The 12569-nt window shown below is 48.3% G+C and overlaps 1 protein-coding gene across 1 annotated transcript in view; it reads right to left on the bottom strand.

The window, feature by feature from the left end:
* Positions 1–4582: 4582 nt before the first annotated feature.
* PDE6D (phosphodiesterase 6D) overlaps positions 4583–12569 on the bottom strand; it is a 33244-nt gene continuing 25257 nt past the window's right edge. The window contains exons 2-5 of the mRNA XM_051781672.1: positions 11782–11870; positions 8501–8626; positions 7581–7686; positions 4583–5204 (exon numbers count right to left, since the gene is read on the bottom strand). Of these exons, the coding sequence (XP_051637632.1) occupies positions 5123–5204; positions 7581–7686; positions 8501–8626; positions 11782–11870 (403 nt within the window). The 3' untranslated portion in view covers positions 4583–5122. The remainder of the gene's footprint in view (positions 5205–7580; positions 7687–8500; positions 8627–11781; positions 11871–12569) is intronic.

Below are 12569 nucleotides of genomic sequence, written 5' to 3'. Positions count from 1 at the left end.
TCCCACGGAAATTGGGCCTCTGCCCTCTCCTTGGAATACTTTTGCTTTTCCATCAGCCAGGTGACCCCAGCTCTGTCAGTCCTTTGCCCTCTGGGTCTTCACCTCACTCTTGTGGTTTCTTCCTGCATTCCCAGCTGTTTCTTGGTGCCCGTTTTCCGTAGCTGGTGTGAGCAGGACCCCTTCCCACAATTTGTGACTGTCCCCCTTTTTCACACTTGGGGCAATGTCAGACCTCTCCAGCCTGACTTTGGGGACACCAGGACCATTACACTGTCCTCTCCTTCCCTTGCTCTGTGTCCCCAGCTTGTCACTTCTCAGCTCGTCATCCCTCCTGGGTGTCTGCCACACTCCTTGCCCCGCCTGGCACTGGGGTGCTGGGAGAGCAGGCAGGATTTTGGTATGGGGAGGATGGTGCAGGCAGGACTTTGGCACAGAGCTGGATGCCATAAGAACTGAATGCTCTTCCAGGGGGGCCGTGGCGATGGCTGGTCCCACTCCCAGAGCACTGCTGTGGATGTGGGTGTCAGATATACAGTCGGGTGAGGCAGCTGCTGATCCTCAACAGGGATCACACCCAGGTCCTGTGGCACTGAGGAGCTGGTGGACAGAGGCTCCCTAGGGCAGGAGGAATTGGGCAGCTTGGACTGAAAAAGGGCCTTTTGAGTCCTGTCTCTACCTCAGCCGCCCTCCTCTCCTTGGGGGCAGCCCCAAAATCCCCCTGTCTGGGCAGTTCATTGCCTGGCTGGTGCTCTGCCTGCACGGTCATGGTAACCGAGGGGTGGGATCTGTGCCCCACAAAAGAGGGGGAGGGACTCAAACCTTCCCAGCCCTCCTGTGCTGCTGGGGGACAGTGGAGCCGGATGAGGTGGGGTGAGATGGTGCTGACCCCTCAGGCTGCCCGTGGCCACCACGCTGTGTCCGCTGCCACGCTCTGCCCGCGCTGCCGGAGCCCGCAGGAAGGTAAGAGTAGCAAAGCAGACACCGAACGTAACGTGGCCCTGGGCTGTTTGTGCGCCTTTTGTTCGGCAGCACCTTTCATGAATCAGCTAATTAACCACGTTAGGACGGCTCTGCTTCCCCGCCTGAGCTTTATTGGGCAGGGCAGATCTGGGGCACGTGCCAGCGGGAGCCCCAGTCGGCTTTGCCAGGCAGTCGGGCAGCTGAGGGCTCCCACAGCAGCCGAGGTAGGTGACGCCCTGAAGGGGTGCTGGCCATGGGCAGAGGGTGTGAGAGCCCTGTTCCAGTCACCCTCATTGCAGGCAAGAGCGCCATGCACTCGGGAGCAGGGTCCTGCCTTGCAGCCATGTCTGTGTTTCAGGGAAACTTATGGTGTGATGGACCCAAAACCGTGCAGAGAGCTCCCCTGAAGCCAAAAGAATTTTGTGCATCACCCTCCTCTCTCGCTTTTACTCAGCAGCTGTGCTACAGCCCAGCTTGGAGGGCTCCCAGGTGAAGACGTGGTTGGAGGGCGATGAAGGTGCAGCTTTATTCCCAATGTCTCTGTGCCAACACCTGGGCTGTGCACAGCTCCCTTCACTTCCCAGTGTGTCTCTGTGGCCTCTAACTGGGTGCCCAGGCTCTGCAGTGCCGCCCTGCCCTCTCTACCAGGTTTCCACAGGCTGCCAGTGGGGCTCACAGCCCTCCCGACGTGGGGCTGTCCGGCTGGCAGGGAGCAGCCTCTGAGCACATTCCCTGCCCCGAGGCTCTCGCAGGAACAAATGCCCTGTGTGTGGGAAGGCTCTGGTGCCTGCCATGGGAGCTGCTGAGGCCAGAACACCCCGGCTGTGAACAATGAGCCGGGGAAAGCCGCGGCTGCCGGCCGGGATTCAGCGGCTGCTGCCGAATCCGGCCGGTTCCTCTCCTTGTTCGGCCAGATGCCGATGGCTCCAGCAAGCGCCGGGAGGCAGCAGCTCCAGGTGAGCCAGGGTTTTTGTGAGTGGCTGGACTTTGGGCAAGGCCCTGTGTAGTGAGAGGCTCCTCATGGCCCAGCCAGGTCCTACCCTCAAAAATTGCCCCTCTCCTACAATACAGCCCTCCCCTTGTGCAGAGCCCTGCATGTGGAACAGGCTGGAGGAAGTTTCCCTGCAAAGGCTGTGAAATTCCGGGTGGGAACTTTTTTGGTAAATAAAAGGGGGAATTGCTGTGTTGGTCCCCAAACCCACTTCTCACCCTCAACCTTTGCACAGAGGGTGAGATGGGGCTGCCCTTGTGTCACAGCCAGAACCACCCCAGGGACACGGATGGGTGGTGGCAGTGGTGACACCTGCACCCCTGACCTTCTGGTCTGCTCTTGTACTTTCCAGCCCCACTTTTCACACTTTTCCCTTTGCTGGCACCTTTGCTGCCCCAGAGCCACGTTGACCGTGTCTCCTGCTCCTTCTCCCGGGGCTCCCAAATCCTGTCAGCCCCACAGGGAGGGGACCTGCAGCTGCCTGGGCCAAGCACAGGCTCCTGTTCTGAGCCACAGCAGGGCCCTTTGCCTGGGTTTTGGGTGGTGTCTGGTCAGACCCCACTGTCCCCCCTACCCTACCGGGGCCTTTCTGCTGGCTGGCTCCGGGCCCCTGATCTCCCCTGGTCCTGCCGTTTGCTCCACCGATTCTGCCAGGGAGGCTGATCCCGGCACTGGGGGACTGGAGGCTGGGCCAGGGCCAGGAGCAGGTGAGCTGCTCCCAGCTATTTCCCACGAAACCACTGGAGGGCGGCAGTGACCCGCCGCAGAGGGGCCCACCAGCTCCAACTGGGCGAACTGGGCAAACTGGGGCAGGGCGGGCGCGGGCGGGGCGGGAAGGGGCTCCGGAGGTCCCCCAAGGCCGTCTAAGGGCCCGCGTCCCTCCAGAGCCCTATCCCAGGTCTGCTTACCCCGTGTCGGTGGTCTCTTAAAGCCCCGCGGAGCCTCCAGAGGCCCCGCAGGGAGGACGTCCCGCAGGGAGGAGGTCCCGCAGGGAGGAGGTCCCGCAGGCGTCGGGGAGGTCAAGCGGGTGTGGGAGTTCCAAGCTTGTTTCATAGAATAGTTTGGGTGGGAAGGGACCTTTAAAGGTCACTTAGTCCAACCCCCCTGCCATGAGCTGGGACATCTCCAACCAGTGAAGTGCTAATGGGGCAACCTGTTCTAGTGTTTCATTACCCTTATTGTAAAAAATGTCTGCCTTATATCTAGTATAAATTGACCCTCCTTTAAAGCCGTCACCCCTTGTCGTATTGCTACGGGCCCTGCTAAAAAGTCTGTCCCCATCTTTCTTATGGGCCCCCTTCAAATACTGGAAGGCTACAAAAAAGTCTCTCTGGAGCCTTCTCCAGACTGAACAATCTCAGCTCTCAGTCTGTCTTCACAGGAGAGCTGTTCCTCCCCTTTTTGTGGCCTCCTCTGTACCCCCTTCCAACAGGGGCAGAATCATCTCCCTTGACCAGCTGGTCATGCTGCTTTGGACGGAGGCCAGGATACAACAGGCCCTTAGAACAGGCACCCAGGGTAGACTTAGTCCCACTGGGAACATCTGTCCCTTTGTTCTGGGTCCTGGTTGTAGCTGAGCCTGGCAGAGGAGGTGCCTGCTCCCTGTCTGTGCTGGAATCTCCCATGCATCTGCCCTAGAACACACAGAGGCACCTGCTCTCAAGATCCTCAACATTTTTAATTTTTCCTGTTTGGATACCTTTTGTCCCTCCTCTGACTGAGGTACCACCCTCACTGGGTGTCATTCATGCTGGGTGAAGTTTCAGTTGATGTCTTTGTTTGAAGGCTGGCCCAGGATGGTTCATGCTGCTGCCAAGACTCTGCCCTGTGAGTCTCAGCCACAGGCTGAGATCCTGTGAGGCTCAAGAGAAAGCTGCTACAGTGGCTAGTGAGAATTAGTGGTCCAGCTTCAGTCCTCCTAAAAAATATTTACATTGTATCCCTCCCAACTACACCCAGGGTCTGAATCCAGGGTCTGAAATGATGCCTTTTATGTCCCTGTGACTCCCGAGAAACTCAAGCCCAGCCACAGGACAGGCTGACCAAGGCGTTGAGGGATCATAGAGCTGTCTGGATGTTTAGGAGCAGAAGCTGGAGACGCCCCTTCCCACGATGTCCATGTGCTAGAGCTGGTTACAAGTGACAGAGGAAAGCAGGGCTGGAGGAATCTGTCACAGCAAAACTGCTGCTGTGTCATTAAAGCCTCACACATGTGGGGATTGTTGGTGTCATCAACTGCAGCCCCAGTGGAGCTCCAGGGAGCTCAGCCCAGCACGGGACTGATGGTGGTGACCTCAGGGGAACACAGGTTTTCCAGAGGGCTTTGAGTGTCCCCAGGCACTTCAAACAGCAGAACAGTGTGTGGTGCTGCTTGAAAACTGGTGACAAAGGGACAAAATGCCACGAGGGATTAACAGACAGAGGGGAGGCCAAGGAGAAGCCTTGGTCATTGCAGTCAGGACACCTTTCCAACATGGCCAGCTGAAGGAAGAGAAATTCAACCAGGATATGGGGGGTATGGAAGAGGCAGGACTGTGGAAAGCCCTCTGAAGCTGGCTTGAGTGATGGGAGCTTGTGCCCACTGAGAAGCATTTTTGTAACAGAAAGGAAAACACACAGAACTAACATTTCTTCCCTTCTTTGGACGGTAGGAATGTTTTAATTGAGAAATTTGTTTTAATTACATTAGGTGATATCACAGTCTATTTTACAAGTTCAAGGTAAGAGGATGTGTGGACCAGTTACACAGAAATCCAGCAAAAGGATAAAAACCTACAACATGAGAAAAATGAAAAGGTTAACTTAATCCCAAAAGAAAAGCATTGAGAGTTTGGTGTGAGTGGAAATGGGAGATTATACCAGGGTCCAGAAAAGTAGAAAGGATGAGACTAACATAATTTACAGTATTGGTTCTGCATGACCATCGTTTGCCCGTGTTCAGAGACAGCCTCTCTTCCCCAGGGCATCTCTGAGCAGATGGCCCCGTCTCTGAGGGTTTGGTCTGGTCTTGTCAGAGGAGAAAGCAAAATAACTGATGGGCAAAGGTCACAACCCACGTTGAGCTGGTCCCCAGGGTCACCGCCTACAGGAGTGTCTTCCACTGGATAGTCGGGGGGTTCTGCACCAAGAACTGCATGGAGGAAAACTAAAACATCTCCAAAAAGCCCCATCTCAAACGTAGAAAAGTCTCACTCTGGAAGTGCTTACGAGAAGATCGTCATCATAGAATTTGGTTTCTATAATAACATTACCACTGGGGGAGGAAAGGAGGAGAAAGGAGAGGCGTTAGAAGGACACAGACAGTGGACAACAACTGCTCCTCTCCACGTTCCCACAAGCCTGGGCTCACACCTTACCCACCCCACAACAGTGCAGCGAGCACCGTGTCCTGGATCAGTCAGGACTGAAGGATCTCCCAAGCACATTCCTATGTGGAATGTTCCCTCCATCCATCCCTCCCCTGTCATCCCCTCTCTGGGCACAGTACTGCTCAGGCTGCAGAGTGCTCAGACAGCAAACTTCTGCTCACTCCTATTGCTAAAAATAAACCAGCAGTCCCAGCACCTTCAAGGCCCCTCTCTCCTGCAGGAATTGTGAAAACCAATCGGAATTCTTTTTTTATTCCCTATCTCTGTCCTCTAGTGCTGAGCAAGCTACATCACCCAATTTAACATGTCATTTCCCTCAAGAAGTGCTTAAATACAAACATGCAAGCATATTTTGTACAAACTGCAGTGGAAATGTGGATTTGGGTGTGACAGAAGCTCTGAGGATTTAACTTGCTGACTTTGGAGACTTTGGTAGGCAAAAGTAAGAACTTTTGAGACCATTACAACACCTGGACACCTGAGCAGTGTGATCTAACCATGTCTAAATAACCTGGCTCTTGAACACCAAAGCAGCAGCTCCACCTCTACTGTGGTTCTTGGTATAACACTGAGAAAGCTGCACCTGCTGAGTGTAAGGATTTTGCTGTGGTATGGACCGTGCTGGAACTCAAATGTCAGGGAATGTTCTCAATCTGATAGTCAGTCATCCTGGGAACTCTCGGTGCAGTGCCTTGATCAGCACCAAGTATCACATCTCCATTGTCTCCTGCTATGGGAACACTGAGAGAAACATAAGGTCTTTGGGAATACCAGAAAGTGAGGGGCTCTCCAAGTCCTGGCAGCTGAAAAAGGCTGATTTCATAGGGCCACAAATTTCCCTTTGGATTTCTTTGGGCTGAGGGTTCTAGTGAAAAGCCTCAAAAATTACTTTAGGACACCTCCATTGAATAGAAGAGAGATCTTGGCTGCCCACTACAAGTGGACATACTTCAGGGAAAGAAGGGACATGGGAAAATCCTCAAGGTCACTTGAGAACTGGACTCTCTTGATTCCCAGTCCTGAGGATGTCTTGATTTCCTGAGATGATCAAAACCAACTTGTCAGGTGTGCTTGTTTCTTTATTCTGACTCTCAAATCTGGCTCCTCCTGTACCGACTGACAGCCACCAGCTCTGGGAGCTGAGGTGTGCAGCACCTCTGAGGTTCTGAGCAGGCTGTGCCAGGAGCACTGTTGGAACACTGATGCTCCCCTGAGTCCACCCTCTCTTTGGAATGTGCTGGGAGTGGAAATCAGTGATGGTAGTTCCCATCCCGGTGTCTGCTCTATGCAATTGGCTTTCCTCCAGACAGGGAGCCAGAGGGAAAATGCTGGAGAGGGAGGTCTTCCAGAGGACACAGTGACCTTGCAGTGAGCCTGCTGCTCCCAGTCTGCCTCTTGTTGGCAGCGGGATTCCCAAACCCTTCTGTCTTTGCTGGCAGCGTGCTCCCTGTGTGCCTGCCAGCACCCATCTAGCACTGCAGAGAGGGTGGTTACCCTTCCCAGGGGCCTCCCTCCAGGAGCCTTTTCCATCATCCCACCCAGGCTGGAGCCTTGCTGCTCACACTCAGGGCAATGCCCAGCATGTGTTCCTGTGACACATCTGAGGGATCACTGACCTGCTCAGGAGTCCTTGTGTGAAGAGCAGCCAGGAGCAGACCTTCCTGAGGAAGGTGTGTGAATCTTACTACAGGTGCCTGTAAAATGACTGTTTCCTACCTGTTAAGGGTGTTTTAACCCCAGATACAACTCCCTGTGACTAAATGCCTGGTGTATAAGCCAATTTAGAGACACAAAGCTCAGCAGAATGGTACAGTGATGAAACAAATACTAGAGGAGCTACTACAGCTGATATATTGCACAAATAAAACCATCTTGGACAAGAGTCAGTGATCAATAGCTGACTTGAAAATGGCCCAGACATCTGCTGAGTTATTTTTAACCCTGGATGTAAGGGGTATTAAGCTGGAAAACATTTTGAAATCCTTTCATGGTTCCCCTTTCAAAAAAATTAAGCAACTCTAAAAAAGGATCAGTTCCACTTTCTCCAAACCTTTACTACTATATTAATGCAAATTGGACCTATGGGAAGGAAGGTAATGAGGTTAGCTTAGCCTCTTTTATCTCTCAACAACTAACAGTCGTGAGGTGATTCAGAGTTGGTAGCAGTTCCCTCTCCTCGTTCCCACTGTGGCCCCCAAGGAAATGCCACACACTGCTTTTGCTTTGCCTGCTCTCGGATTCTGCAAGGCCAAGGCACTCACGTTAAAACATTAGCTGGCATCATCTGTGATTCAGGTGCTGCCTCTATCAAGGACTGCCAAGTGTTTGTGGAGTTAGGAATCACAAAACCGAATTCAAAGAACCATTCTGCAAAGTAAAAAGAAGATCCAGAGGCATTTGAGAGACGATAAAATCCACAAATGGTCCTTTTGCTTTTCATCCAACAGGCTGGGGAACTCCCTAAACTGTCCTGCTGTGCTGCCAACATTTTACATTTAAATTACTTTGTACAGTTTAAGCTGCACTGAACCCTGCCCTCCTCTTAGAGCAGATACTCCCTTTCTAGAATAGCTGATGGTACTGATTAGGTCACACTACTTCCTTAGCATTCAGTGGAAATTTCATCACACCTAATTGGGAACAGGGAAACCACACTCCTCCCCTTGCAGACATCCCTCCCATCCAGTTGAGATTAAGTGTGCAACTGGTTGCCCAGAAGACACAGGGATCAATGTTTTATCTGCCCCTCCTCCAAGCCCAGATTAAGAGTCAGCAGGGTCAGACGTGGAGTCAGACGTGGAGTCAGAGGCAAAGAAAGGTGGTGGCACTGCCTTAGCCCAGGTAAACCAGAGGCTCCAGCCTGGCAGTGGCCAGCACTCTGAGGAAGAGGCAGGAATTCCAGTAATAGGGGACTCTGAAATAACCTGTTTCCTTGCCTCAGGCAGCTTGTGGTGGATTTATGCCCTCAGGCATGATTACCCAGCTTTTTTGCTTACATAACAAAGTGTTAACACACTTATGAAAAGCAATCCCTAATACTGTGGCCCATTAGTCCTGACAAGATGAGTGCTTCAGTCTACTCTGAAAAATTAAAATCACCATGTCCAACCCATTTTAGTTTCTCTAATCCCCACCACACTGGGTCAGTCCCTGTGCTGCAGCACACAGAGCACATCCATACCTTCTAGACACTGCCCTTTGAAATAAACTTTCTGTTCCAGTCGGAATTTTTCCATTTGTTCTGCTGAGGAAAAGTTTAACTCCCGAGACACTGCTTTGCATTTCAGGATTTTTTTAGGAACTCGAGCTGTGAAACAGATAAAGAAGCATTATTGGACACAATAAAACAAACCCAGCTGCTGCAGGTACTATTTTTCTGCACCTTGAAATAATGATTAGTGCTAGTACAAGATCATAGCAGCAGGAGAAATGCAAACACAAAGGACTTTGTTTTTACATTTGCAAGAGTGAAATCCAAGATGCAAACAGGTTAATACCTTGCCCAGAGCCAGGAATTTTAAACTTGGGACAGAACCAGGGATACAACACTGATCTCTCAGTCTCCTGGTTCAGTTGTTTGTTACTAAACCCCATAATTTTTCAAGTTGAAATATGAGATGCAACTTAAATTTTTACTTTAGGAAGTGTGTTGAAGATCACAGGCAGCCAAAGGGCTGCTTAGCACACCAAACCTGTGAGCCCTTCCCACTTCTCCTTCCCTTTCACACCGTGCATCCCCAGAGAACCACAAACGGGTGTTTCTCAGCCCAGCAGTACTTCCTGAGCCACCTCAGAGCTCTGGGAAGTTGTCCTGCAGAAGTACACAAAATGCCTGTTCCTGACACACTGAGACCTACTCAGGCTGTAAAGCTGGGGCCACACTAGAGAGTTTAAGAGAGCAATTTGGCAATCCAGGTTTCTGGGCCCTTGCAGTGGGTGAGACACCAAGTGGCAAACTGTACCTTGTAGATATTTCACAAAATTATTTTCTTGTAGAGGTGGAGGAGTAAGAGAAGGGACAGCTTGGGAGCACTGATTAATATGCTGAAAGGTCCTAATCAGGAGAATATGGTGGAGAGTCCATATAGTAAAAACCTTCCAAGCCTGTCGTGTTTCAGTGGTGTGATTGTGCATAATCCTTCCTGCATATTAGAGAATGTTTCATGTAAATTTATTAGAAATAAAGAGGGGAGGGAATACAGCTGGCATGTGCTTTATGAGCCAAACTGTTCCTAAAAACATCCATGAAGAGAGAGCAGGCTGGTGTTTAATAAAAAGAAGAGTCTACCAAACCCCAGGCAAATCCATCTAACGTAGAGCAGTTTAATGGAGTAGGACCTTGATATGAAACCAATCTCAAGAGCTGGAGGGTTAGGGAATGTAAGGCAGCATCCTATCCCATGGAGAAGCACACAGCCCACAGTTGGTTAGAAAAAAAAGATAAAAGAAGAAATTAAAAGTGTAAGGGAAGAGTGTTAAATGTAAAAGCTCTCTAATTATTTTTAGGGTTCTTTTTTGTCAGCATAGAAATCTGCATGGCACCATCCTTTACTCACAAGTACAGACTACAGTCTGTTATGATAAATGTCCTTCTGCAGTTAAGTGTAAAATGGCTCATTAAAACTACTCTGCAATTTAGTAATTACATTTCTTTCATCCCCAAGACAGATTGCTGAGTGTGTCTGCTTTAATATTGTAAAACTACAAAATAAAGGATTACTTTGAATACAAGTAGCACTGTGTAGTCTTTAAATAACTTATTTAAGAGATTTTAATTTATATTTATACCATTAAGCAGAAAATTTTAACTGAAATTATTTACTTAAAACTCATTTTACTTTTATTTCTCCTTTTTTTCTATTAAAAAGACAGGAAAGAAAGAAGTTTGATTCTCATCAGTTAGGTCCATTTTAAGACATGCTGGAATACAGGTAAGCATAGACTTAATCCTAAATTTACTACTGCTTTTTGTTAACTTGAGGATATTCTACACCTGCACATTTATTTAAGCACTTACATAGCTAACATACATTTAGTCAGATGCTTTATGCTGATTAGATTAGAAATGACACATTTCTTATTTATCAAGCAAGTCATTTTGGGTCCAACTGTACTTAGTTAGAAACTGCAATTCAACTAAAATATCCATATCATTATGTTTCCATACAGTTTAATAAAGCTACCTTAAATATTGAGACATGAGAAAGCAAGCTATCTTAGCCAAACTGAGTTTACATTTCAGACTACAACTTTGCTTAAACCATGAAAGGACTATTTGTATTTCACGAATGAAAGCTGGCTGTGGTGACTGGGAACAACACGGGATTCTGTAAGTGCTACACCTCAGCAGCTTACTCCAAGATCTGCCTGCATACTGGAAGAAACTAAACTTCACAGATTTGCATCTCCCAAATTGCCTCCCAGTTTTGAATGCCCTGTCACTGAATTGAGTTGACGGGAAAAGCTCCTGCTGTCAAAAGCTGGTTTAGATGATTAATTCCAGTTTCAGGTGCTCAGGCAGTGATTTTCACTACTTAAGGCAGCTTAATGTTAAGGCTTCAGCAGCAATCCAATACCACATTAATATTGGTTTTATTTCATCTAAGTGGTAATAGTAAGTTAAGGCAGTAATACAGTATCATGATTTGAAACTTAAGAGTTCATTTTATAAAGAAATCTGTACTTAAATCAAATAGAAGTTGTACTTAAAAAGCAAATAGAAGTTCTGTTTAAAGGAAATACATTTTATTCACTCTGCTATATATTTGGTTCTTTGTTTGCTATGTTTAGCCTGTGATTTGTCCTGAATAGACACAAAACATACACACACACAAAAGTACTATATAATGACTTTAAGACACATATGGCCTTCATTTTAAAACAATTATTCTGACTGTCCTCATTGGTTCTGTTGCAGGACTGTACCAGAACTGCATTTCCTCACACCTTCTTTTAACTCACAGTCAGATTATCCCCCTTTGCTGGATGCCTCTCGCCTTTCTCAGCCTATTTATTGAACATAATCTATCCACCTCAGCTTTTTTTCTTGCTAAGCCATACAAGAATGGCTTCTTTCCTCTGTTCTCCAAAGGAAGACTATCCTCCCATCCATAATCTTTTCAGTGGCTTCTCCTAATAGCTCTCCTCTGCATCTGTTACAGGTTGCAGTCATCCATCTTCTAGATGGATGAGTGAACTGCACACCAGATAAGGTCTAAACAATTCCTTGTACAATGGGCATTAATCTCAGGCCAGAGTATGTTTTTAATTAATTCCCCAGGCTCCTCTGATGGAGATGAGGGTTCCTTTTTAATATGTGAGGAAAATCTGAGACACAGTGAGGTGACATGACTGGCCCAAAGATGACATCTGTCCTTCAGAGTAGGGGTATGTTTATACCTCAGGTGACCCAGAAATGCAGCACCACCCAGCCCCAAGATGCACAATAAAGTCACACAGTACCTTCATGCTCCACTCCAGGTACAGACAGATCTTCTGTTCCTTGCCAGAGGATTTTCCCTGTTTCTGCATCCCGAAGGTTCATCCAATTTCTGATTGGGAAGCAAATAAGGAAAACAAGCCATCTACACCCCTAAATGCTGCGTGCAGTATTCTTGGCTAAGCTCTGAAATAGGCTACTCCAGCTGAGTTTCAATCTCATTTTCCGATTCTCAGGAGGCCAAGGAAAGAGATGCCTTTTCCTAGAAAATGAATGAACAAACCAACCCCTGACCAGAATGAATTCAACAAGAGTTGTATAGTCAGAGATTTAGTTTTCACTTCAGACTGAAGCTTGTTAATCTCATTTATCATTTTCCGTTGCTTCTAGAGGATAAAGGCAGTGCCACTGAGCTGCAGAGAAGCAAGAGCATTGCTAACAATAACAGATAACTCTACACAAACAATTGTTCTCCAGCATTTGAAAAATGCTAGAAAAAGGAGTGCTTCCTACAAAATGTTATAAAAAGAGTAACATCCAATCAAGCTCGTTTTCTTAGCCTACAAAATATTAATATCACAGGTTGTTCTATTGTCATTGACCTTGTAACTGCCACTCATGGGAATTCTTCAGCTGCTGAGAGCTAAGCAGAGAGAGATCTTCTCTTTTCACTCTCAGCAAGTGAGGCTGTGCCAGCTGTCAAAAATCCCAAATCAGTGAGTTAGTCATTAAAGTTACAGGCAAGTAGGAAATACTCTCTTATTTCCAAAGGGACAATTAACAATGATCTTAAGCACACTTTTGAAAAGTC

Source organism: Manacus candei, unplaced genomic scaffold (genome assembly GCF_025592945.1).
Source record: "Manacus candei isolate 608988 ecotype Guabito, Panama unplaced genomic scaffold, ASM2559294v1 h1tg000015l, whole genome shotgun sequence".
NCBI lineage: Eukaryota > Metazoa > Chordata > Aves > Passeriformes > Pipridae > Manacus > Manacus candei.
This window is presented reverse-complemented; position numbering and strand designations above follow the sequence as displayed.